This window comes from Protopterus annectens, chromosome 7.part0 (genome assembly GCF_019279795.1).
Source record: "Protopterus annectens isolate FY-2018-M chromosome 7.part0, PAN1.0, whole genome shotgun sequence".
In the NCBI taxonomy this organism is placed as follows: domain Eukaryota; kingdom Metazoa; phylum Chordata; order Ceratodontiformes; family Protopteridae; genus Protopterus; species Protopterus annectens.
Window position 1 is genome coordinate 1578206481 of NC_056739.1, and position 27583 is coordinate 1578234063.

Sequence of the window (27583 nt, forward strand, 5' to 3'; positions counted from 1 at the left end):
CACAGCTCTTCAGATATGAAGGGACTGGAGCACTCAGAGTACGCTTCAGATGGGAGGATATTACAATCTTCATATCCAAGTTAGGCAGAGCCAAACGGCTCAGATCCCCGGACTCTAAGACAGCTAAAGGAGTCATAGGAACTTGTAGTGGGGGTGTAGTAGAAGAACAGACCTCTTGAACCGAAGGGGTAGGAGCCAGTAAGACACCCATCTGACCCTGTGCCAATAGAATCCTCCTCACCACTCTTTCCACATATTCCTCTGTCAAACTTTTGGCAGAACAAGTGGAGACAACAGATGGGGACTTAGGTCTTTCCAAAGAGGGGGAGGGGATCCTTGAGGGTACTGGATCCACTGAAGATGAATATTTAGTTCTGGGTAGTTGAATTAACTAAGGACTAGGAGTTGTCAGACAGTTGAATTAAAGCAGAAGGACCAGAAGTTGTCAGATCTGATATGTTTTTTTCTCGGATCCGAGGAAGTCAGGTCGGTCAATATTTTCTTTGTCAGATTTTGCTCTCTATTTGGATGGCTCTGAACCTATGGAAGAAGTTGAAGGTTTCAGAGACAAGGTTTTTGTTTTAGGAGGTTTATCTCCAGATATAGCCTCTTCAAATGCTGGGGGCAACAAGACCTTTAAAATAAGTTTTTTTTTTTACATTCAACCAAAGCCCTGGGGTTGAACCCATGGCAAATAAGAGCAGTCTTATTGGAGATGAAGTGGTACCAGACAATACACACACATTATGTGGGCATCCAATAAGGGAAGCAGGAAAGTTTATACCCACACATAACACATTTTTTTAAATTCTGCAGGGCCTTTTTATTTGTTTTGTTTTTGTTTAATGGTCGAAAAAAGAGTCTACACTAAAGGTAGCAAAAGCAAAATACTAGCAACAGTGTTCAAGAAGTACGCTCAGTACAAAGGTAAAAAAATGGAAAAATAACTACAAACAATAGTACATATAAAGTACTTTCAAGTATGACAGGTAAGGGAAATATGGAAGGTTTCAAAAATAAAATAGAGACCGGAAAAAATAAGTATTAATTAACTTATCTGACAAGTGCTCAAGAGTTAAGGAAAAAACACATCTTTCGCTGAAAGCAGCAATGAGATCTGAGGTAACTTAGGGTTGGTGCATTATGGGTAAGGGAGAAGCTTGACAGTTTTTGGTTACCACGTGCTTTAGCAAAAGCTGAGTCAGATCCGAGGGATCAGATCTGAACCCATCAGTGGAGTACAGAATGAAAATTGACAACATCAGATATGTTACAACATTACTCAGCCTTTGAGTATAGTGGCTAATAATGCCCTCACAATGACAATCAGTGGAAAGGTCTGCCAGGTAAATATTTTTGGAGGATGACTAATTTACAAGAAAAGCTATTAACACCTTTGACGTACTATTCTTGCTGATGTTATTTCAACTTAAATGTTCCTTCCCAATATTTTAAAAGATATGAGATAGGAGACTCATAAGTAAAAAATCTGTAACTAAAATACCAACAACTTGAGCCTCTTTTTCCAACAGATTTTCCTGGTGAGAAGCAGACATGTATCACTATACCAGTCAAGGCAGCTCTGGTAGCAGCATCAACTGCATCAGAATTACAGTTTAGTGCCTAAAGGTCTACAGATTTAGCAATCTTATTTACAAAAAGCAAATCCTCCTTCTCCTTAAAATTTATGATTTTTTTTTTTGTGTTTGAAAAAAAACTTTTTGATGGGCTGTTTTATGAACTAAATTATTATGAACTATCACTGCCAAAGTACTCCAAGCATAAAACCTGTTGATGTTCCTCTCTAACAACCTCCCTTCCCTGACAAAGGATAAAGTGCCTGGAGGTACTGGGTACCTGTCAAATCTTTGAACGCTCAAAATTTCGAACGTTACATGGTCAAGACCAAACGTTCGAAATTTTGAGTGCTCGAAGATAGACTTTCAACGGCACCGTACAGTGCAGATAGGGAGAATTTTCCTTTTCTGCACTGAAGTGTGGTCTCGGAGTTAGTATATTTAAGTAGGGGGGTGTGGGGGGTGCAAGGGGGCTTTCCCCCCTGCCTACACTGTTAAAGTGTTTTTTTTTTTCTGTGTTTTCTTTCTTTTTTTTTTTTTTTTTTTTGTATGTTCGAACATCCAAATGTCAAACATTTGGTCTTGACCATGTAATTTTCGACATTTTGGATGTTCAAACATTTAACATAGACCCGAGGTACTAACCATGTACCAGAAACTTTTGAAGGTGTTGGAAATGCCAAAGCAGCAGGGCCTCATTTTCAATTACAGTGGAAGTAAAAGTTCTTATTATAAAATCTGTACAGGAAATGAGCTGCTTTATGGACTGGTGGCTGTGAATCAGGCTAATTTGAATTTGATTTGCTTTTCATAAGCCCTAGAAGGTTTGAAAAAATTGGTAACTCTTCACAGATTTTGGGACTTTTGTGATTGAGAAAGCCATCTATTACAGGAAGAAACTGACAAAACAGATTCTAGGTTCATAGGTGTTTACTAGGCTAACGACCACAATGGTCTTTTTAAATTTAGCCATGCATCCGAAATCTCTGACAAGTTCCGATACCCTTGATGAGTGAAGCAGGGGCTTGGGAGATGAATTATTTACAAGTTAGAGCCTTGGAGATGAATTATTTACAAGTTGCATGTGTCCTTAGAGACACAGGTGCCAAACCAGGGATGAATTTCTTGTTCCCCATCCAACTGTCCAGGTTGCTCTTGAATTGGGTTAGGGAGGAACTCTGCTTCACATGGATAGGAGCCTGTTCCACAGACGGGGTAAACTCTGGGATGCATAACTGTCTCTCCAGCAGGTCCTATTTATATCACAGGCGAGGTTTAAGTCTTTAGAATAGGTAATTACGGTGCTGCAGGAGGTCCATCAGAGTGGGGTCTGACAATGCCCTGTATGTTAGGCATAGATCTCCCCTCAAAAGCCTGTAGGAGACAGAATACAGGGATAGAGCCTTTAAGCAGTCTGCATAGGACATTTTAGTTAAGCCCTGTATTCTTTTAATAAGGAACCTCTGTGGATGTTCCAATTGTTGGATATGCCTGGTTAGGTACATACCAAAGGGGGCATTGTACTCAATGAAATATCTGATGAATGGCGAATGCAATGGAACAATGACTTCCTTAGATTAGATGCCATACCTTTGTTTATAAGTTGCGTAACATAGAATGATTTCCTCACTACTGTAGAAAAGTGATGGGCAAAGGCTAGATTACTAACTATGTGTGTCCCTAAGTCCCTCACTACTGGGTCAACTCTTAAGGGGTGTGTTATCAATATGATAGTTAGCAGGGGTGGATGACTTCCTGAAGGATATTATTATGCAATTATTGGCATTTAGTTTTAGTCCACGGCTCTGACACCAGTTGTTTGTCTGTGTCAGCTCCTCCTGGAGAACATTTGTGTCAGTGTGGGATTCAATGACAGCTCCTAATTTGCAATCATCTGCAAATTTAGTCAGCCAGAGACCACTAACATTGGCCCTGACTTGAGAGAAGTAAATGCCAAAAAGGAGCAGTCCAAGGACTGATCCCTGATGGACTCCACTTGTGACTGGCCTGTTTGTAGAGGTGGACTCCCCAATTCTAACTTCCTGGGTCCCATCTGTGAGCCAGATGGCTATCAACCAGGTGAAATACAAGTTTGTACCTAACCTCTTGAATTTGTCAATAATGCCCGAGTGAGGTACTGTGTCAGATACCTTGAGCAGGTCAAGGTAGGCAGTGTGAACCATTCTGCCCTCATCCATTGCTTTGGTGACCTTCTCAAAGAAGTCCACCAGGTTGTATAGGCATGATCTGCCCTTGATGAAACCAAACTGGGTTGGGTCCAGTGTCTGGCGGTTTACTATATCACTAATGATCATTTCCATGATAATTCTTTCCATGGATTTACATATAAGACTGCTGAGACTTACAGGTCTGTAGTTTCCCACCTTTGTGCAGAGGGATGACTGTTGCTGTTCTCCATTCATGAGGCACAAAACCTGTTTTGAGGCCTTAAAAAGCAATTCCAGAGGCCCTGATAGGTCACGTTTCATGCTATTTAGAAGGGATCCTAAGATATTGTCTGGGCCCACTGATGCAGTGTTCTTGGCCTCACAGAGAGCATTACAGATCAGTTCCCTAGTGATAGTGGTATTTTCTGAGGGAAGGTTGGAGGGAGAAAGGGGTAAAGTCGAAGCTGAATTTATTGTCAAGTAGGTTTGCTACATCTTCTGGATCAGTATAGGTAGCTCCATTTACACATTGTGTACTGGCTTTGAGGTTGTGGACATAGCTAGTCTTGTGGATGTTCCTGGCCTGGGAGGCCAAATTTACCTCAAATTTGGCTTTTGGTAGACTTTGTTTGTCCACTGAGATGTCTGTTTAGTTTTATGAGAGTGCTTCTATCCTGCTGGGTTTTGCACCTCCTAATCTTTGCCATGATTTTCTTCCTTCTGTAATACACAGCCTACTGATTTTGTGATTCCACCAGGGTGGCTTGTTTTTGGAGTTAGTTCTGTACTTCTTCCTGGTGGGTACAGTTGCCTCTATGCAGCTATTAACATGCTTGAACGGGGTTTCTGTGAAGAGTTCTGCACAGGCAGCAGTGTTCCCAGGGTTTAGGAGGGATTGAAATTTTGCCAGGTTATCCTAATAACAGGCGGTTATCCTTACAGTTGTTGTGTCTTTCGGCTTTTCCCAGTTAGGGGTCACCACAGCAGAACTCCGGTCCGCTAATGATTGGTAGTTGATTTTTACGTGCCGAGTTACCAGCCTTGACACACAACCTTCAACGAAGGTACGCCCATTCGCGCATGTCTTCACGCAGAAGACGCTCTAGCTAAGAATCAAACCGGACAGTGTCTTACTGTGAGTCGACAACGCTATCCTTACAGTAGTTCCTGAATATTCCGGGTTCAGCTGGGGGTCCAGTTGTTTTTTTACTTCAAAGGAGATCATTTTGTGGTCTGACCTTACCAAGAAAACATTACAGTAGGGCATGTGCAGCACTCTCCCATATTAGTGAGGAACAGATCCAGCATGGCTGCACCCCTGGTTGGTGTATTGACTGTCTGGTTCAGGGGGTTTGTGTTTACAAAATCCAGGAATCTCTGTGCCTGTACATTTGGTGTTGTATAGGATTCCCAGTTAACAGTGGGGTAATTAATGTCATCCGTGATCACGGTATTCAGTTGGATGGTTACTGTTTCTAATAATCAGAAAGAAGTAACAGCCAAGCGTGAGCAGGTACAAACCCTTTTATGATAGGTCAAATAAAGCAGGATCCAAACTTGTAAAAAGAAATATTTAATCCACAAACAACTGACAGAGAGATAAGCGCTTTCGCAGTAATGCTTCTTCAGATCTATGACAAACACTAAAACTGCTTTCACCATACATACTGTTCCCAATCAGTGGCAAGCAATTAGTAAAACATTCCAAAGAATTTTAAAGAGACAAGAACTGTTGCAATAAAAATACATGGAATAAAATGCAAAGAATCAAATGTATATAACATTCAAAAAGCATGTGTGAAAATCTTGTATAAAAAAGCATGTTTTAGGAACATCTATAAAACAAATATAGACAAAATAAAAACAAGTGTGCTCTTAAGACATATTAAAACAGTTGGTTCACTTAATATTCCTTCTCTGCCTTAATTTAGGTCTAATTGAGGCCCTTTCATTCAGGCCACATCCTTTATCTGCTTTTAGTAATATGATCCATTCTGTTTCTTTGCCCTCTGTATAGACTTTAATATCCCCACCTCTTGGATTAGGAGTAATCACCTCCAGTACCTTAAATAAAAATACATGATGTGTATTGTTCATCATAACATGTTTGGCCAAAGCGTTATGTATTGTGCCCTTTCTCATATGGTAAACGTGTTCCCTCATTCGATCCCTCAGTGGGCGGTTAGTCTTCCCAACGTAGAATGAGGAACATGTTTGACAGACAGCTAGATAAATAACATGTTGTGTCATACAGTTAGCCTCTGCAGATATATAAAAACTTTTCTGTAGGTCTGGATGGAAGAAATGGGGAGTACTATCTATATAAGAGCAAAAATTGCAATGTCCGCAGGGCTTAGTACATCCTTCCTTCCTATCTCTAAAACTAGGTGTGGGGTAACATAACTTCCTTTTTAAATTGTTTTTATTCTTATACAAGAACCCTGGTTCTAAATTACTATTGGTAGAGTTACTATTTAGAGTTTAAGTTTAAGAATTTGAGCGAATTTATACCCAGTAATCATCCATTAGTTGAAGCCTACCTAAAACTCACTGAGGAAGAACTACATAGTTATTATGATAACAGAACAGATAATAAATCACGCTATAGGAGAGACAATCTCACATATAGTGAAAGAAAAAGTCTCAAGAAGTTACAGGATGATCCGAACATCATTCTCAGACCCGCTGACAAGGGTGGCAAAATAGTTGTCATGGATTCATCTGACTACACTGATAGGATGGTATCTATGTTAAATGATGTATTTTATGAGCAAGTCCCAGTTCATTACATAGAACATACTATTAAATATGTACAAGATACTATAAAAGATATTTACATGGGTCAATTAATAGATAAAGATCTATATGGATATCTCACTATCCCTTCTCCGACTATACCAGTCATACACGGTCTCCCAAAAATACACAAGGACTCGGATAATCCTCCTATGAGACCAATAGTTTCAGGTCGAGGTTGGGTGACAGAGCATCTGTCTGTATATATTGAGAAGCATCTTAGAACTGTTCTAAACAACAACAACAAGGTAGTTTTAAGGGACTCCAAACAGTTTTTAATTGACTTATATGATTATACCAAAGATTTAATGATTACACTGGACTACATTTTTGTCACGTTTGATATACAGTCCCTTTTCACGGTAATACCGAATGAGTTGGGCTTGACATATGTTGCAGATTACTTAAAAGAACATAGTGATTACCCTTCTGTAACCATCGATCTAATTGTGCATTTCCTAGAGTTAGTCCTGGAAAATAATCTTTTTATGTTCCATGACAGCATTTACAAACAGAGGGATGGCGTAGCTATGGGCACACCATGTGCCAATAGCTACGCCAACATGTTCCTGGCCTACTGGGAGGAGCACATACTATTTTGTGAAGAGATGTTTAAACAGCATGTCATTTTCTATCGACGCTTTGTTGATGATTTATTTGTTTTGTGGAAGGGCTCACTAGACCAACTTCACAGTATGCTTACCATCATGAATAATTTGACAACTTGTCTCAAATTTACCATGAAACATTCACTGTATAGGATTGACTTTTTAGACATGTATATTGAAAGACTTCATAACAATCTTATAAATACAGGTGTATTTGAAGAGCTGCCACAGCAATACTTTACTGCTTAGATCTAGTATGCACCCACCCCATGTTTTCAGAAATATCATGAGAGGCCAAGCAATCAGAGCATCAAGGCTGAATCCTCTAGATGATGGCTTTGAAACTGAACTAAATGGCCTTAAAGACAGGTTATCTACTAGGGGTTATGGCATTAGGGAGATAAACACACACCTGAATGATATACATGAACTAAGACATACTAAGGGTGAACCTTATTTTGGACCGCATGAATCTATAACAGTCCCAAATAGTCATATTGAACGATCACAATATGTTAAATTTATTACATATTTTTCGTCAGACCATTTAGAAATCAGAGAAATTATTAGAAAACATTGGGAAATCTTACATGTGGATGATGACCTTAAACTGATAGTTGGTGAACAACCAGGGTTCTTGTATAAGAATAAAAACAATTTAAAAAGGAAGTTATGTTACCCCACACCTAGTTTTAGAGATAGGAAGGAAGGATGTACTAAGCCCTGCGAACATTGCAATTTTTGCTCTTATATTGATAGTACTCCCCATTTCTTCCATCCAGACCTACAGAAAAGTTTTTATATATCTGCAGAGGCTAACTGTATGACACAACATGTTATTTATCTAGCTGTCTGTCAAACATGTTCCTCATTCTATGTTAGGAAGACTAACCGCCCACTGAGGGATCGAATGAGGGAACACGTTTACCATATGAGAAAGGGCACAATACATAACGCTTTGGCCAAACATGTTATGATGAGCAATACACATCATGTATTTTTATTTAAGGTACTGGAGGTGATTACTCCTAATCCAAGAGGTGGGGATATTAAAGTCTATACAGAGGGCAAAGAAACAGAATGGATCATATTACTAAAAGCAGATAAAGGATGTGGCCTGAATGAAAGGGCCTCAATTAGACCTAAATTACGGCAGAGAAGGAATATTAAGTGAACCAACTGTTTTAATATGTCTTAAGAGCACACTTGTTTTTATTTTGTCTATATTTGTCTTTATAGATGTTCCTAAAACATGCTTTTTTATACAAGATTTTCACACATGCTTTTTGAATGTTATATACATTTGATTCTTTGCATTTTATTCCATGTATTTTTATTGCAACAGTTCTTGTCTCTTTAAAATTCTTTGGAATGTTTTACTAATTGCTTGCCACTAATTGGGAACAGTATATATGGTGAAAGCAGTTTTAGTGTTTGTCATAGATCTGAAGAAGCATTACTGTGAAAGCGCTTATCTCTCTGTCAGTTGTTTGTGGATTAAATATTTCTTTTTACAAGTTTGGATCCTGCTTTATTTGACCTGGCATAAAAGGGTTTGTACCTGCTCACGCTTGGCTGTTACTTCTTTCTGATTATATTCCTCCTATACGGCTTAAGCGCTAACCTGACACAAGTTTAGACTGTCTAAGAAAACTGTTTCTAATAAGTTTAAATACATAGTATGGTTTGCAAGGGTTATAGAGGGGGACCTATAGCTGGAAAGGAAGTGATATGGATTTTGCCTATGGTGATTTGAACATGGAGCAGCTCAAGTGCATTGTCCTGTTTATGCAGCCTTGAGGTATATTTATTTTTGATGTAAACAGAGACACCTCCACCTTTAGTCTCTGTCTGTGTAGTAGCTGGTCTAAATGTGTAGAAGACATTATAACCTTGCACTGTTGGAGTGTTCTCAGTGGCTTTAAACCATGCCTCAGTGACCACACCGACATCAGCATTCTCTAGGGTGAAGAGACCCTCTAGAGAGTGGAGTTTTTTGTTTAGACTTCTAGTATTGAGCAGTAATACTTTTAGATTTTCTTGGTTTTGATTTGCTATGTCGGAAGTACTTTCGGTTTGGCACTGCCTAACAAGGCACTATGGAGGAAGACAATGTTTTAACTAACATCTGAATCTTTCGTACAATATTAATGCTGTTACTAATATTAACTATCTTGAGGGTGGGAAATCAGAAGACTGTAAGAAGATGTTTTCAAGGTTAGGGATAACAGTGTGAGTATAGAGACACTCAGAACTTTAAAACTGTATTCTCCATTGCCAAAAGAAAATTGTGAAGAACTTCTTTCTCTTTCTCTCTCTCTCTCTCCCTCCCTCTTTTTATTTTCAATAGGAGCTTTGAAGACACTGATGTTCAGGTTGGGGTGTAAAATGAAGCCACTGTTCTATGTTAATAGGTCCACTCATTGAGGCAGCAGTCTCAGTTCTTTCTTGCTTAGGCTGAGCATTAGAAGATACCAGTGCTGCCTTGGCCAATCTGGGGCTATTAGAATGACCCTTGGTCCTTCTTCCCTTACCTTCAGCAGTACCCTGAGGAGCAAGGGTACTGGGGGGAAAGCATAGAGGAATAGGCCTGTACAAGGGAAGAAGACGGTATCTGTCTTTCAAGATGATCTGGTTTTGGTCCCTGAACAAAATTTTTTCAAGTGAGCATTTTCTTTGCTGGCAAAAAGGTCTATTTCTGGCACACCCCATTCTTTGGCTATGCTGAGAAAAACTTCCCAATGCAGTTGTCACTCATGAGGGTCTGACAGTCTCCTGCTTAGCTGATCTGCCAGCTGACTGCTGCAGGTACAGATCTAGGGAGTTTGGGTGTTCCCAGGGTCCATGGCTAGGTGACAAAGAGGGTAAGACTGAATCCTCCTAGCTTGTTTATGTAGCACATAACCATGGTGTTGTCTGTCTTCACTAGGAGTACTCTTGGTTTCCACTGGTTTTTGAAGGCAATCAGTCCTTTTTGGACTACCATCAGTTCTTTTAGGTGGATGTGTTTGTACTTGAATTAAGAGTCCCATCTGTCCTGAGTCTGTAAGCTGTTGTAGTGGGCTCCACAGGCTATCTCAGGCATTTATGGACAGAGTTTGGTCCTGAAGAATGAACCTGAAGGGAAGGCCTAGGTTGAGGAAGCATGCAAGGGCCCACCAGGCAAACTCCTTCCTGAGACAAGGGAGAAGCTTTACCCTGCAGCTGAGGGACTGAGAAAGTTGATACTACACATTTCTGAGGTACCACTGTAGCTTCCTCATAGTCTGGTCAGGGGGATCATGAGGATGCAAAAGGTCATGTAACCCAAGGTTCTGAGGAACTCTCTGGCTTTGAGGTAGTTTCTGATTTTTGGAAGTACAGAGCTAAAAAGGTAACCTTGTCTAGAAGAAGGATGGCTTTCTAAAGTAAGGAGTCTGTCAAAGCCCCCGGTAACACAATCTTGCTTGTAGGGATGATTTGGGACTTTTGCATATTGTTAGTGAAGCCCAGTGAAGACAGGACCTCTTGAGTGTAAAGTAGATCTGTTTCAAGTTTTTCTAGATCTGTTGCCTGAATGATGTGTTCGTCTAAGTAGGGGTAAATTTAAATGTCCTTTGACTTTCAAAAGGCTATCACTAGGATTAGGTATTTTGTGAAAACCCTGGGTGCAGTAGACAATCCAAAGGGCAGAGCGCACAACTGATAGTGCTTCACACCTGCTCTGAAGCTTAAGAGCCTCCTGTGATACTTTTTCTATGGGGATGTGGAGGTATGTGTCCTTTAGATCTAAAGTTACCATGTAAGCATTGAGTGAGACCATGGGCAGCAATTTTTGAAGGGTTAGCATTTGAATTTTGTATTGATTTTCAATACCCACTGACCCCTGATTATTAGGGTCCAATTATTTAAGAAGTAGGACAGTCATCCTCTTAGCTGGAGTGGGGGTAGGGAGGAAGGGATGAAACTGGAGGGGGGATAGGAAGTGTAATGGAAGAGTCAGGATTATTCCTTCCTGGGACCCTGTTGGCAGGATCCCACAGGCCTATTGGAATCTGCTTGCCACTGCTGCTTTTGACTCCTTTCCCTATGAAGACTCCTATTTCTAGGCTTAAACTGGGACACTGGAAAGGACCAGTGTTTGGTACGGTAATTTTGACTGAAGAGAGGATGGTAAACCTGAAGGAAGTGCTTGACCATTTGCATGGACTTGCCTTATACTCCAATACTCCATCTTCTGAGGTACAGTTTTAGCCTTGGGGCTAAAAAGGAAATATTTGTCAAAAGGAGCATCCAAGAGACTGGATTTCACTTGTTCAGGGTGGGACTGTTCCCTCAGCCAGTCATGTCTTCTAAAGGTTATTTAACAGGTAAATATTAAACTCTTAGTCTGTAGACTATTGCAAGTTAAGCCAATAACCAGTGCTAACAGTCAAACCCTGTACCTTGTAGATGTGAGGTAAAGACATTAACTATTATGTCAGCCTCACCACCTAATGACAGACCCTGTAACTGCTGCCCTACTGGAAGCTTCCAGAGCATCACAGACACAATGCAAGGAGTGCTTGGCTACTTGAGAACAAGAACTGCACAAGTCCAGTAGCTCCTTGGAACCTTATTTTCAGTCTCCACCAGTTTTTGCTTCATCTAATCTAAAACTGTTTCTTGATACTTGACCATATGAAACTGGCAATTCAAAGCCATCATGACCAAGGTAGCAGACGTATAGACTTTATTTCCGAGCCTGTCTAAGGCTTAGTTTTCTTTGTCAGTTGGCAGTGGATTTTTGGAAGTACTGGCTTTAGTTCCTTTAAGACCCTGAGTCATTACTTCAGGGGCTGTTACAGGTTCTTCAAAATGTGTCTGTGAGAATCCAGAACCTTGTACAATCTGTCAGGCTTCTGAGGGCCAGCAGGAAGGGAAGATGGTTGTAAGGAAGACTCCAGCAAGACATCGCCCACCACCACTAATGCTGGGGAAATGACAAGAGGTTTATGCTCAGGGAGTTTTAGAAATTCCCTAACTCTCTTCTTGGATTGCAGACAGTCCTGTGCTTCCCATTTAAAATGTTCCCTTAGGATATGTAGGGTATCTCCAAAAGAAATGTCCTCAGGGAGAGAGGCTGAGGCATGGCTCTCATCAGAATCTGGATCACCATAGGAAGCAACAGATAAATCGTCTTCAAAGGTGGATTCATCATTATCATCCTCAGAATCAAAAGAATCAGAAGACTTCTGAGGGGAGATATCCCATTTACTTTTACCAGGAGAAGATTCAGGGGCAGAACCTTTAAGAGAAAGGCATCTGGATCTGACTATGGTGAGCAAATCCTCAGCCAACCTAACTAGGTCCTGCTGATACGCCTGAGTTTGAGAGTGTGAGCCAGTAGGCTTTGGCTGGGGCAAGCTAGATGCAGCCTTTTCATATGAGATTTTAGGCTTATGCTTGAGGGTGGTTTCCAAGCTAGGCCAGAATGCAGGCAGGCAGACAGATGAATCTTGAGGGTGATGAACCATCATGATCTCCAGGCAATGATGAGAAACTCCTTACACCCCTTTGTCAGATACACAGCAGTCATCAGAAGCTGGAATCTGCTAAGCAAATCTTGACCCAACCGATGAACTAACTTCTTTAGCTTGTGCAGAAGTAGAGGGACCCGGGAGGATATTGGACTCCAAACATGATCTCATTCGTTGAAGGAGACGGCAAAACCATTTAAATCACAAGCCTAGGTGGACTGGCTAACAGCAAACAAGAATTGCCTGGTACCCTAAGTCTTAGGTGGTTTTCCTTCTTACTCCTAGGGAGATCAACCTCAGCCCAACTTGCAGATGACATAGTACTCAAGGACACTGCAGTTCACTAAAATGCTTAGTTAAAATATCAGCCCTACGCTTGCCAGTACTGATAAAGTGAGCACAGAACTGACAGTCAGGTACTTCTGGTTATGGGCCCAAACAAATTACACAAAAGGAGTGAAAGTCCCAGTGTCCTGTCAAGGTATCTGTTTACCACAGTAGAGACAGTTATTAACTTTCTATGACATTAGTCAAGAAACATACGAAAAGCTCCCCAATGGGGTATTTAACTTTAGACATCATCTTTCTCTGGTGCAGACTGAACGACGCACTGACCAGCATGCTGCTTTTAGCTCTGATGGCAAGAAAAAACTGAGGTTATGCAGACGGCTAACTCCCTTTATGCCTAGATGTCTTGACGTCAGTCAGGGTGTCCACTGGCCTCAGGAGGAGGGGAAAATTCTCTGTTAGTCGGGCTGGCCAAGGGCTTCCAAGGCAAAAAATCCCATCAGTTATGACTCCAACAGTGAAACATGAAGATCATTAGGCATTGCTGTACTTCGACAACACTTCTGAGAAGGAACTTCTATATCACATTTTAATTACAACTCACTGTTGAATTCTGAAATGTAAAATAAATATAACCATGCAACAAAAAGTGCCACACGACTAGCTTTGTTATAACTGGGAGGATTTTCTTTAATGCTAATGACACCCTTCTCAGCCAGCATGGCATGACAAGAATGAGTCTGGTCTTTTTCCTGAATCAAAAGAATTTGTGGGATTGTATACAGGAACCTGTATGCAATTATATGTTTTATAACAATACAGACCTTTATTAACCTTATGGCTCAAGACACTAAACTTTGTAATTCCTATTCTGATTACAGTGGTGGGCTATTTTTGTACAATTTATTAAACATTGTTATAGTCTTTCAGAGAGCAAACCTACAGGCTAGGTTTGAAATAATTCACTGTACCCCAGTAAACAAATTCAAACAAGCAAAAGCAAAACAACAACAAAAAAAAAATGAAGTATCACAGGACAGAACAGAAGTCTTAGAAAAATGAAATAAAAAGATCTCTTTACCCCACAGATTCTGAGACTTTATCTTCAAAACATTTTTCACCACAGATGAGCACACATTCATTTTGTATACTCACAATAAGATAAAAAGAAGACAGTCTTTGTAGTGCTTGGACAGCCTCAACTGACACCTGTACCAAATCTTAAATCAAAGCCAACACCTATGTACTGAGATCTGTCATATGTGTGTATAGCTTTAAGGGATTTATGTCTGATCAGGTCAGGAAAGACTTCTGAAGTTGAGGGTGAACTTCAGTCTTTCCAGGAGCAACATTGTGAAACTGAGATGCAATCATAAAGTGGTCTGGGAGTAAGCCTGGATAAGAACACCGTCCATGTATGGAAAAATCTGTATTTCTGGGTTCTGCAAAAGGTGATGGCTGAGACAAGACACTTTTTGAAAATCTTGGGTGTAGAAGATAGACCAAAGGGTAAAGCAGAGAAAGTATAGTTGTATAAGTAAACCTACCATAACAATAAGTGTTTGCGTGTTCACTGCTGCAGTAGCCTTAGCAATATAGATTACATCCTGTCAAGGATATAACAACCAGACAACTTCAAAAGCTTCAGGGTGTCTTCCACATACTCAAACTGTGATGCAGCTCGAGCTGAGGTGATGAAGAGACAACTTTGGGCTTCAAACCATTCAGAGCTTTCCTGCCGACAAGGAAAGGGAAGCTTACCCTTGAAAGGACAATGCTAGGAACTACAAAAATAACTGACTACACCCTTGCATAAAAAACACATCAACAAACAAGGGGGGGGGGGGGGTAGAGAGTGAGAGAAGCTACTGCAGCAGTGATCATTCAAACATCCACTACAGCAGACAGGCCAGAAACTAAATCTCTATCCAAAGGGGAACTTAAATTTAACTTTTAACATCATTTGGGAGGTTCTGAGAATGCAACCATACAAACCTCCTCCAAACAGTACCCAAAGCCATAAACCTGGAAGATATATCAACAGAGTCATACACACACTGCAAATAATGAGTAGTGATCTATGCCATAGAAGAAACTAAATTATTTAAAACAGATTTTTTTCCTCACAAAAAGAAACTGCAGGTAAAACATTCCTCCTCATACTTTCATGATTAGTCAGAACAAACTTTAACGTAAGAGCCTGACCATTTAAAATTCTGAAAATCAAAACTGCAGATGTATACACTTTTCCTATCCTTATCAGAAAGAATATGATTGGAAATACCACATTGTTTAGCAGCAGCAGTGGGATCAACTAAAGCAATAGCTTCTGGGTTAAGTTTGGGAATAGTGTATAAATAATTAAAAGAACTGAGGAACTTTACACATCCTATCTGCCTTTTTAGGGGCAAGCTGGCTGACTAACAGAAAACTGTAGGCAATAACACACACATCCTCTAAAGCAGACAGAATATGAGGCATTGGTGTAAGTTCTGGAAATTCCTTCTGTAAAAATTCATAGTATTTTCTAAGGGACTGAAAAGCCTCAGTGCTCTCCCACTGAAAAAAAAACAGGCACATTCTAGCAATAGTTTCAAGAGAAAGAGAAACACCCAAACGGAGAATCAGACAATGAGCTCTCCTCTAAATCTGAATCAGAAATGAGAGGGAAAAATGCATCCATCCCTGCATCTTCCTGTTGAGATTCAGAATATTGAATCTCTTCAGGAAAACAGGAATCTCTCATCCTTTTACCAGAAACTACTTTACAAGAAGGAGCAACAGCCTGAATTAAACCCTGAGCCAGACCCAGTAAACTACTCCTTTCTATGAAAATTTAAGGAGGAGTAGACACATGCATAATTGTCTACTCCTTTTACGACAGGAAAAATGGAGTCAACTATGGTACTAATAGCAGTAGCAGCAACTTCCCCAGTATGGGCACAGCATTGTGACACAACAGAGAGGAAGCCTTCCTGGTTCCCTCTCCAGGACCGACAAGAGTGACTTTCCCTTGCTCATTGCTACATAGGCTGTGGCTAACCCCTGGTACATAGTGGCTGTAGTTACCACACCAGAGGGATCCAGATTCAAAGATGAGTGGTCTCAGGTACAACCAATGGCCACAGCAGTGTCACCCACCTACAGCTGAGACAAATCTCTAGCCTGCTGTGGTGGTAAAGGCTGCTGTGGTGGTAAAGGCTGTTTGTTTAACTATATATATTTCTGGATGGAAGAAGGACCAGCAGTTGGATCAGTAGTTTGTTCCATGGTCAATCTGAAAATGGTGCCTCTTTCTTGGGAAAAGACACGCAGCAAATGTCTGTAAAAACTACAAGTCTTTGAAAGTAATTTTTTCACAGAAAAACACAATAAAAAGCACATTAAAACACTTTGCCATCCCCACAAAAGTAATACAATTTATCCACATAAAAACTGGGTTTCAGTTACTTTACATAACTTTTAAACTGACATGAAAAAAAAGCACTCCCATTTTAAAGTACAATACACTTTCATGACAGTCTATCAAAACACAAAACTCCAAGCTTTAAAATAGCTTCCCTGAGGAGAAAAGTGAAAAAATGCAAACAATATTTAGAAAAACGAAAGGTTTCTCCCCAAAGGAAACTTATCTGCCCAGGAAAGGAACAGTATCAAGCCACCTGTCGATCCTCAAAAGCCTTAGAGAAGCATACCTTTTGGTGGCAGTGAAGCTCTTAAGGGCGTATTGCCCTAACATGTCTGTTACAAGGCTTAGCTTGAGCTGCCTGACAGATGTGGAAGGTGCCCTGAAGCTTTGGAAGCTGGAAGGCTGTTACATCCTTGGCAGGATATAACCCACAGAGGTAAGGCTACTGCAGCAGTGATCAATATGATGAGCATCTGAAACTGCAATGAAAAAGCAAAGCACCAGAGGAATTTCCTGCAGGTGGGGTGAATAGGGATATGCAGGAATGCATCCTTCAAATCTTGAGACTAGAAAACGCTGCTGAAGGATAAAAGGAAGTAGAGTTTGTAGGGAGAGCATATTGAAAGATGGTACTTCCGGAAAGATGCTGAGGTCGGATAAGTCCAGAATGGGCTACCAAGTGTTCTCCTTCCTGAGAAACAGCAAAAGTCTTGAGTAAAAGCCTTTTCCTAGGTCCAAGGGTGGCAGTGGTTCTATGGCGCCAACTGAGTAAAGATAATGCAAGTGATGTGGAAAGAGGGAAACTTGATTTGGGGATAGTGTAGGAGTTCCCCTGAATAAGGGAAGTTCCCTCCAGGACATTTTGTTACCATGTTGGATGATGGAGAAGAACCATCTGTCTATAGTGATGAACTCACAGGCAAGAGGGACAGTGTAAGTCTTTTGGACAAAGGTGGGAAGACGGCACAGAAGATAGTCAAGTGAATGCTGATTTGCCTGGATAAAGGGCTTTTCCAGGCTTAGATTTTCTGATAGCTTTCTCCTGATATCTTTCTGTGTTGTTTCCTCCCCTTCTGCTGCGATTTCTGAAACCTACGAACAAAGGAAGTGGGCTTTAAAGGGTGATTCCTTTGATATTTGGGACTGAAGTGAGAAAAATCTGCGCAAAGTCCTGCATCATTTAACCCTTCTCCTGCAGAGAGGTCCCTGTGAAGGGGGGAGTCTAACAACTTGGCCTTATCCTCAAGGGAGGAATTGAAGGTGAAGCCAAGCAAATCCATAAATAACAGAGCCAGTGGCTACAGCTCTGGGGAAAGCCTGTACAGCATCACAGCTGCATTTAACAGAATGTCTTGCAACCTGTGTAGCTTGACCGAGCATAAAACCGCTTGTGTCTAATGATCACAAGTTCAGAGTTAGCAATCATTTAATTTAACTCCCCCAGACTGGACAAAGAATGTTTTGCCATCTTAATTTGGTAATTTAAAGCTCTGAAGGTCAACGTGGCAGAGGTGTAGACCTTTTTATTCTATTGGTCCATGACCCTATTCTCTCTGTCTGATGGCAACGTGTTACCTGTAGTAAAAGATTAGTAAGCTTATCAATGGAGATAGCAAAAAAAAAACAAAAGGATCTGCTAGAAAGTCATGTCCTGAGGGACTATATCAAACCTATGTCTTTTTGGGAGCTGGGGGCTAGAAATCAGAGGGAGTAGAAGTGGATACAAAAGCTTCCAGAAAGGCCTCTAACAATGGAGAAACTGGAGAGGGTGTAGGACCCCCTAATTCAAGCAAGTTATACTATATTTTTTATGTATTAATAACCTGTTTGGATTTCCACTCAAAATATTGCAGCATTTTGGTGACAAGTTTCCCCAAAAGAAATTTCTTCCGTGGGAGAGTCAGGTGATGAGGTGTCTTTATCATCAGAAGCAAGCTTCCCAGGTAAATTAATTTGTGATGAGTAGGCCAAGGAATCCTCATCTGACCTTGACCCCTCCCCTTCCTCAGATGAGGATTTGTCTTGTTTCTTCTGGGATGTGAGGCAGCTTGTGCAAGAGTGGAAATAAAGGAACGGAGCTTCAAAAACAAAATGGCCTGGTTAAGGACGAGTGAGAATTCAAGCCATTCCTTTTCCTGAGATGTGTGAGCAAGAACATGCCTGATTTTTTTCTTTCTTTCTTTTTCTTAGGAGTGTCATCAGCCCTAACAAAGCACTATGCTTCAGAACCCTAATGAACATCAAATAATGTTCCTGGTACCTCTTCTCAAAGAACGATATGAGGTATGCCCCTGGCCCCCTAAAATGATCACCCTAGGTTCCCTTCTGTACAAAAGTCTTTGGACATGTAGGAGTCAGACAATACACCAGCCTCTGGTGGGGTCCTGGTAGCAGGCATCTGAGAAAAAGTCTGATGTACTATGGATTCCTGCTGCATCTTAATGGGAACATCCAAATCAGACTAGGTAGTAGAAGATTCAGGCCTCACATTCTTGAACTTTCTTTTGGGTGCAAGTGGGACATCAGAGGCCGAGGGTTCTGCCATCTTGGATTGATGCTAGGTCTCTAAATAGGTGTTTAAGGAGGAAAGCCTAGTATAAGGAGATTTTGGAGCAAACAACTGGCAGATTTAAAATATCTGTAATCATGTTCGGCCCCTAAAAATAAACACTGGGAGTGGAGGTCTTTATAAGGGATCTGCCTACAGCAATCATAGTTTCCTCTCTTAGTCAACATTAACAAATATTTTTGTTAAAATACAAAAATAAAGAAAGTTCTCCAACAGGGTACTTATCTTGAGTAGGTTTTGGTAATCGTAGCAGCAATGACAACATGAAGAGCAGACCGACAGGAGTGAAGATCTTGTATTTGGAAGGCAGCAAGATAGTCTGAGGATCTTGCACTCCTACTTCTTCTTATGTACCCCTATACTTGTGGGCTGAGATCACAGTCATATGTACGAATGTATGGAAGGTTTTAGCTTTGGTACTCCAACCAGACCTCAGGATACCTTAGCGAGATAACCCATCATTATTGGAATACTGCAACTGTGATCCAAGGAAAGACATCTAATTTGACATCTGTCCTGGTCCTGCTCAGCTTGTCTGCCAGACAGCTCTGCTCTGACAGTATGTAGGATGACTGTAAAATTAGACTGTCAGAGCAGAACTGTGAGGCAGGCAAGTTGAGCAGGACCAGGACAGGTCCTTACTAATGGAAACTGAATAAGGGAGTCTTCCAAGAATTGATCCAGCTGTGGGGATCTCAAACAGATATTTTTGTCTCCACTCACAGCAGTCAGGAAGCTCTTTTCAGCAATCACCTGGGCCAAAGAAGCAACTGTAAATGCAACAGATAAGGACATTTTAGAGTAGCTCATCTACCAGCATGTTTTGCTGAGGTTGAATGAAACACAGTATTCAGAGAAAATCCTTGCAAACACAGGGAGAACATATAAATTCCACAAAGACAGTAACTGTAGATCTGGACTAAACTTCAGGCTATGGCACTGTGAGACAGACATCGTTGCTCTGGAGAAAAAAATAAGTGCAAATGAGCAGCTTCAACACTGATGTGCAGACTAATCACCTAACAGCTGCTTAGTGTGTGTGGTGTGTGTGTGTGTGTGTGTGTGTGTGTGTGTGTGTGTGTGTGTGTGTGTGTGTGTGTGTGTGTGTGTGTTGTATTTATTGAGGACAGCATACATCAAGTCAGCTGGTGTTTCAAATGAATAATATGCACAACTTAAAAGAGACAAAGAGTGTAAAAGTAATCACTACGTAAATAGCACCTCAAGAATTACAAACATTCGATTATATGGAGTCTTTCCACCTAGCCACAGTTTATGACTACAATTAAGTGAAATGCCAGTATTTTAAGACAAACTTGGATGAAATTGTTAGAAATTATTCCCTAAACATATTATATAAGAAAGTTAATTCACTGATACTCTAAGAAATACTTCTTGGACTGTGAATGTTAATTAACTTACTTTGAGCACATGGTACCATGCTGAGGCCCCTCCTGATTCTATGTGAAAGTCTGTGTAACTGTCCTTCACGCAGATTAGGCAATATTTTGTTACTTTGGGTTTTGCTAGTAGTGCATCATCAGGCCAACAGTTTTCTACCCAGGAGAGCTTCCTAACAATTGCAGGAGATTCCACAAAACTGGACATTCTGGAGTATTTTATTAAAAAGAAAAATACAAAGTAAAACAGACTTTGTAACAATTGTAAAAGCCACTATGTAGTACAGATACTCAAAAGTGTTCTTCTGACTGTTTTCAGGCAAGTAATGAAGCTTTAACAAAATTAAAACCTGGTGTTCTCCAGTGTATGTTCTGAAATAAGCAGGTTCTTCAAAATGCAGCAAACTTTTTTGTTTGGCAATATTCTGACAGCCTTATGTTAACTTACAGTGGATATAAAACATTTACACACCCCTGTTAGAATGCCAGGTTTTGTGATATAAAAAATGAGACCACAATAAATCATTTCAAAACTTTTCCCACCTTTAATGTGACCTCTAACCTGTACAATTCACAGGGAAAAACAAACAAGTCTATTAGGGGAAAAAATATAAAAAAATAACAAATGTACAATAGGGTAAGAGTCTATCAGCATCTTGACTTGGCAATATTTGCCCACTCTTCCTTGCAAAAATGCTCCAAATCTATCAGATTGTGAGGGCATCCCTTGTGCACAGCTCTCTTCAGGTCACCCCACAGTCTTTCTATTGGATTCAGGTCTGGGCTCTGGATGGGCCATTCTAAACCTTTAATTTTCTTCTGGTGAAGCTGTTCTTTTGTTGATTTGGATGTATGATTGGGGTCATTGATGTGTTGAAAGGTGAAATTCCTCTTCATCTTCAGCTTTCTAGCAGACACCTGAAGGTTTCGGGCCAGAAGTGACTGGTATTTCGAACTGTTCATAATTCCCTCCACCTTGACTAAAGCCCCAGTTCCAGCTGAAGAAAAGAAACCCCAAAGCATGATACTGCCACCACCATGCTTCACCGTGGGGATGGTGTTCTTTTGGTGATGCAAATTGTTATTTTTGCACCAAACGTACCTTTTGGAATTGTGGCCAAAAAGTTCAATCTTGGTCTCATCAGACCATAACACATTTTCCCACATACTTTTGGGAGACTTGATGTATTGTTTTGCAAATTTTAGCCAGGCCTGGATGTTTTTCCGTGTAAGAAAAGCCTTCTGTCTTGCAACCCTACCCCATAGTCCAGACATATGGAGAATACGGGAGATTGTTGTCACATGTAGTACACAACCAATACAACCTCTCTGACCAGTTTTCATCTTGTCTTTTTATCAATTTTGGAGGGACGTCTAGTTCTTTGCAATGTCTCTGTTGTCCCATATTTTCTCCATTTTTTGATGACTATCTTCACAGTATTCCGTGGTATATCCAATGCTATGGACATTTTTTTGTACCCTTCTCCTGACTGATACCTTTCAACAATGAGCTCCTTTGATGCTTTTAAGCTCTCTGTGAACCATGGCTTTTGCTGTAGCAGGGAACTGAGTAAATGTCAGGAAAATCCTACTAGGGCAGCTGAACTTTATTTGGGGTTAATCAGAGTCTCTTTAATTGATGGCAGGTGTGTACCCAAGAAGACTGAAGGCAGTAATTAAATCAAACAGTACTTCAACAAAGTATTAGTTTAAGGGTGTGCACACTTGTGCAACCAGCTTATTTTACGTTTTTAAATTTTTATATTTTTTTCCCTAACAGATTTGTTTATTTTTCAATTGAATTGTACAGGTTATAGGTCATGTTAAAGGTAGGAAAAGTTTTGAAATGATTTTTTGTGGTCTCATTTTTTTTATATTGCAAAAACCTGGCATTTTAACAGGGGTGTGTAAACTTTTTATATCCACTGTAAATGTCTGCTGCACTACTTAAGGCTTGATAACATTTACAATTAAAAATCATTTTACTACGTAAAACTTCAAAGACAGAACATGCTGCAAATGTGTACAACTCAGTATAAAAATTCCAACTTTCCATCACAGGCTGGAGTAAACCTAGAATCAGCAGCACATTCTGATTTTTTCATTACTGTTCACAAGCAACTATTTTTTTCAGTTATACTTAATAGCTATACTACTGCATGTCAAGGAAATGTGATCTCTAGCATGCAAAAAAAGAAGTTATGTACTCACCATAACATTCCATGTGTGTTGTCCATCTTCACCTTCATTCTTACCATGATGGGTTTGGATCCAATCCTCAGATCTGACTCAGCCTTTATACACAAGCTCGAGGTCTTTCACTAGCTCGTAGCTAAATCCTATCCCAGCATGCACTCAGAGAGTTCCCCAGATCTCGTTTGCAGCTATAATAAGAGTAATAAACATAAAGGTAGCTTAATAATTCAGAGTGCAATAAAGAAGGCCAGAGAATAATGATATCCAATTGTACCAACTCAATCTTCCAGGAGTAAAAATGGAGATGACAACACACATTGAACATTATGGTGAGTACATAACTTCTTTATGTGTTGTTGTCCTATGTCGCCTTCATTCTTACCAGGATGAGACAGAGTCCCTAGCAATATCTTTCTTGGGTGGATCAAGGGAGAATATTCTTCAAAATCATGGAACCAAAGGAGGTGCTGTTCCTGGAGGCCAAATCGACTTTGTAATCAGTGATAAAGGTATGTGGTCTTGCCCATGTTGCCGCAGCACAAGTGGTATCAATTGGTAGTCTAGCCAGGTGGAAATGGTTGCTATGGCTCTTATACAGTGGGCTTTAACTCTTTGGGGGAGATCTCTGTTTTGAGATTTATAAATGAAGGTTATACAATCTGAAAGCCATTTCGATAGTGTCACTTTAGAGACTTGAAGTAGCTTTCTTTGATTTTGAAAATGATATAAATAGGTGGTCAGATTTTCTGAAGTTCTTAGCTCTGTGCAAGTAGAAAAGTAATTGCCTGTGCACATCCAGTTGATGTAACATGTATTCTGCCTTATTCCGTCATTTGGATAAAAGACTGGTAGCTCTATAGATTGGTTCAAATTTGACTCTGAACATACTTTTGGCAAGAAGGAAGGGTTTGTTGATAAGGATACCCTGTCTCTGTGGAAAAGCAAGTAGGGGGGGCTTTATTGACAAGGCCTGCAGCTCTGACACCCTCCTAGCAGATGTAATTGCTATAGAATAGTTTTCCATGTCAAAAACTTGAGTTTGCAAGATGATGAAGGCTCAAAGGGTTGGGGGAATTAAATGAGATAGGATGAAATTTAAGTCTCATGGTGCTGGGGGGGGGTCTCTGATAGGTGGCCGTAGTAATAAAGTACCTTTAAGAAATGCTTTGCATAGCCTATGAGACATAACGTTGAGGTCAGAATCACCAATATGAAAACTAGATATCGCTGTTAGTTCAACTCTAATGGTAGCCCCAGCTCTGCACCATCATTGAATAATTTTGTTAGGAATTGTAGAATGGAATTTACTGGGACAGTAAAAGGATCAATGTGGTTACGAGAAGCCCATAATGAAAATCTTTTCCATTTGCTTCTATATATCTTTCTCGTAGAAGCCTTATAAGAAGAAATTAGGATGTGCTTAACTGATGAAGAGAAGTTAGGAAACTTGGCTATGGTCGGCATTGGAGCAGCCAAGCTGTCAAATTGAGGGTCTGAAGGGAAGGATGGAGCGCTCCTGATGCATGAGTCAAAAGGTCTGGAACTGGGTCCAGAATTCAAAGCTCCTTTCGATGATGAGGCCACAGGAAGGAGAGCCAGATTTGACAAGGCCAGTATGGGGCGATGAGTATCAAGTTCCTTCCCAATTAACTGACTTTCTGAAGGACTTTGAGTATTAATGGAAAGGGAGGAAAGGCGTAAAGGAGACCCAATGGTCAATCATGTACAAATGCATCCTGTGGTGACTCCCCCAGAGGGAGGAAAAGGGCAAAGTAGTTGTTGCATTTAGTATTCATGGATGTCACAAAAAGGCTGAAGCAAGGCTGGCCCCATTTATGGAAAATCCTTTCTGCTACTTCCTGTTTTAGGGACCACTTGTGAAACATCAGAATCGCTCTGCTGAGTCTGTCTGCTATCACGCTGAATTTCCCCAGGATGTGTTGGGAGGAGGTCGCCCACTGCCATACTCTCAGGGCCTCCCGACAAAGGGCGCAAGATCTGGTTCCTCGTTTGTTTATGTACCATACAACTAACATGTTGTCTGTCTGTATTGCAATAGCTCCTAGTGGAAGAGAGACCTGGAATGCTTGCAACCCCAGAAGCACCACTCTCATCTCTATGACACTGATGTGCAAATGGCCCTCGTGATCCTGCCAGGTGCCTTGGTTTCCCAAATAAAGTCCCCCCAACCCTATCTGAGAGGTGTTCGTGGTTACTATGGCCAATGGTTGGGGAAGTACAAATGGTCAACCTAGCATCATATGAGTGGAGTAAAGCCACCACCGAAGGTCTTTTTTGCAAGATTCTGTTGTCATTATTTTCTGAAGCATTGGCAATTCCTGCATTGACCACTGAGTGGACAGCAGCCACTGGAGAATTCTCATGTGTAAACATGCTAATGGGATCAGGGTTATTGCTGCTGCCATGGTCCCCAAATGTTTTAGGACTAACCTTGCTTGTGCTTTTTTCTTTGTGAGAAGATTTTGAACCTGATGTCGTAGAACTTGAATGCTTTCTGGAGGATGTTTGGCCATCATACTTGTTGTATTCAATTCTGCTCCTATAAATACTACATGTTGAAAAAGCAGCAAGGCAAATTTCTCGTAGTTTACTTTAATTCCTAGGAGAGAGCAGAGCTGCAAGGTGGTGTCTCTCACTTTTATTAGCAGATGCTCGGTGGGGGTGGTTAGGAGCCAGTCATCTAAGTATGGAAACACCCAGAATCCTAGGCGCCTCAAGTGAGCTGCAACTACTGCCATACATTCATCACGGATGGGTCAGAGTCCACAGCTACTATGAACCCTGGGAAGCCTCAGGGAAGGATATGCCGGAGTACAGTGGAACCAAAGGAAGCCCTGTTCCTCGATATCAAATCCAACTTACAATGCATAGCAAAAGTGTGATGATTAAACCAAGTAGCAGCGAGACATATCTTGTCCAATGAAAGTTTGGCCAAAAAAGCAGAAGTGGTAGCTACCAATCTAGTAGAGTGAGTTTAATTGGCTTTGAAAGATTGATGTGCCTGCTGTCATAAATGAAGGAAATACAGCTGGCAACCCAACGGGAAAGCGATACCTTGGTAACTGCCAAACCCTTTTCTGCCGTGAGAAAAAGCTACAAAGAGCTGATCTGACTTTTGAAATTCTTCGGTCCTCTTAAGATAAAAACATACTTGTCTGTGGACATCCAAACAATGCAACATATATTCCCCTTTGTTGGAATAATTAGGGAAGAAAAACGGGAGCTGAATAGATTGGTTAAGGTTGGCCTCCGATACTATCTTGGGAATGAATGAAGGATTAGTTCTGAGGGATACCCTATCCTTATGAAAGACCTTAAAGGGAGGCTTGATACTAAGAGCTTGCAGCTCAGAAACATTCTTGACTGAAGCAGTAGCCACCAATAAGGTCGTCTTCCAGGATAAGAATTTAAGATCACACAATACAGCAGAATCAAAGGGCTTTTGTGTCAAAGACTGAAACACCAAAGTGAGATCCCCTGGGGGGGGTCTTTGATGGGAGGTCTACGAAGAAATACCGCTTTGAGGAAGGCTTTAGAGAGTTTGTAAGAGAAGTTGGGACTCTCATTCAAATAAAAATTTGAGATGGCCGCCAACTGAAGTTTAATCATGGAGAAACTAGCCCCTTCCTAGAAAAGGGAAGCTAAAAACAGCAGAATGTCAGGAACAGGGGCTGAAAAGGGGTCACGGTTTCATTGCCTAGACCAAATGGAGAACCTTTTCCACTTGCTAGACTATACCTTCTTAGTAGACGGTTTCTGAGAGGCTAAGATAATACTCTTCAATGGAGAAGAAAGCCTAGACTGGGCAAGGATCACTGGAATTAGAGGAACCATGCAGTTAACTGAAGGGACTGATGATTGGGTAGAGGAAGCCCCCAAGGGTGAGAGATGAGATCCGGAATGGGATCCAATATCCAGGGATGTTTCAGATGAGACCAAAGCAAGGAGAACCATGGCTGGTGAGGCCAAAAGGTGGCAATGAGGATGAGAAAGGTCTTCAGGTGATAGGCTTTCTGCAGAACTCTGGGGATGAGGGGAGTGGGTAAGCATACAGGAGTCCTTACAGACAATCATGAATCAGAGCATCCCTGGGAGACTCCCCCCCTGGCGGGATCAGGGCAAAGTAATTGCTGCATTTGTGGTTGACAGGGGAGGCAAAAATGTTGCAGCAAGGAAGACCCCAACGGTCGAATATCCAATGTGCCACTCATGGATTCAGGGACCAGTAATGAGGACTCAAGATAGACCTGCTGAGTTTGTCGGCTAACACGACGGATCTGCCTGGGATGTGCATTGCAAAAAGAAAGTGCCTGGAAGACATTGCGCATTCCCACACTCTCATGGCCTCTCTGCACAGGGGATAAGACTGTGTTTCCCCCTACTTGTTGATGTACCACAACACCGTCATGTTGTCTGTTTGAATTACTATAGTCCCGAGAGGGAAACACTCCTGAAAGGCTTGCAACTTTAGAAGGACTGCTCTCATCTCCAGGACATTTATATGCAATTTGGTCTCTGTAGGGGACCACATGCTGTGGACTGTCCTTCCCTGAAAATTCCCCACCCCAGTAGGGAGGCATCCTTGGTCACCATCGCCTTGGGCTGGGGAAGACAAAAGGGTCTGCCTATAAACAGATCTTGAGTCTGAAGCCACCAAGCAAGATGTTTTTTGCACACCCGAGAAATCCTGATGGCCATGGACAAGGGGTGAACCTGAGCCAACCACTGAACCACCAGGGTCCACTGCAGGACCCACATGTGATATCTGGCAAGAGGCACTACCTGAATGGCAGCTGACTTTCAGCCTAGTGCCTGCAAAACTAAGTGAGCCATGAGATGATCAAGAGTCAGTAGCTGGAGGACCTGGTACCGAATAATTTGAACCCTGCGGGGAGGGAGTGCTGCAGTCTCCAACACCATGTCTAGAAGAACCCTGATAAACTCCCGATTCTGACAGGGTGAAAGGCTTGTCTTTGCAAGGTTGACTGTGATCCCCAGATTGTGAAAGATGTGAAGAGTATAGTCGGAGGCCATAGACAGTAGATGCTTCGTG

At 41.2% G+C, this 27583-nt stretch overlaps 1 protein-coding gene across 5 annotated transcripts in view; it reads right to left on the bottom strand.

Moving 5' to 3' along the window:
* PHF2 (PHD finger protein 2) overlaps positions 1-27583 on the bottom strand; it is a 3400138-nt gene that overhangs the window by 2281789 nt on the left and 1090766 nt on the right. For all 5 annotated transcript variants that reach the window (XM_044078128.1, XM_044078127.1, XM_044078125.1 and 2 more), the window contains exon 7: positions 20336-20522. In XM_044078128.1, coding sequence (XP_043934063.1) covers positions 20336-20522 — 187 coding nt within the window. The remainder of the gene's footprint in view (positions 1-20335; positions 20523-27583) is intronic.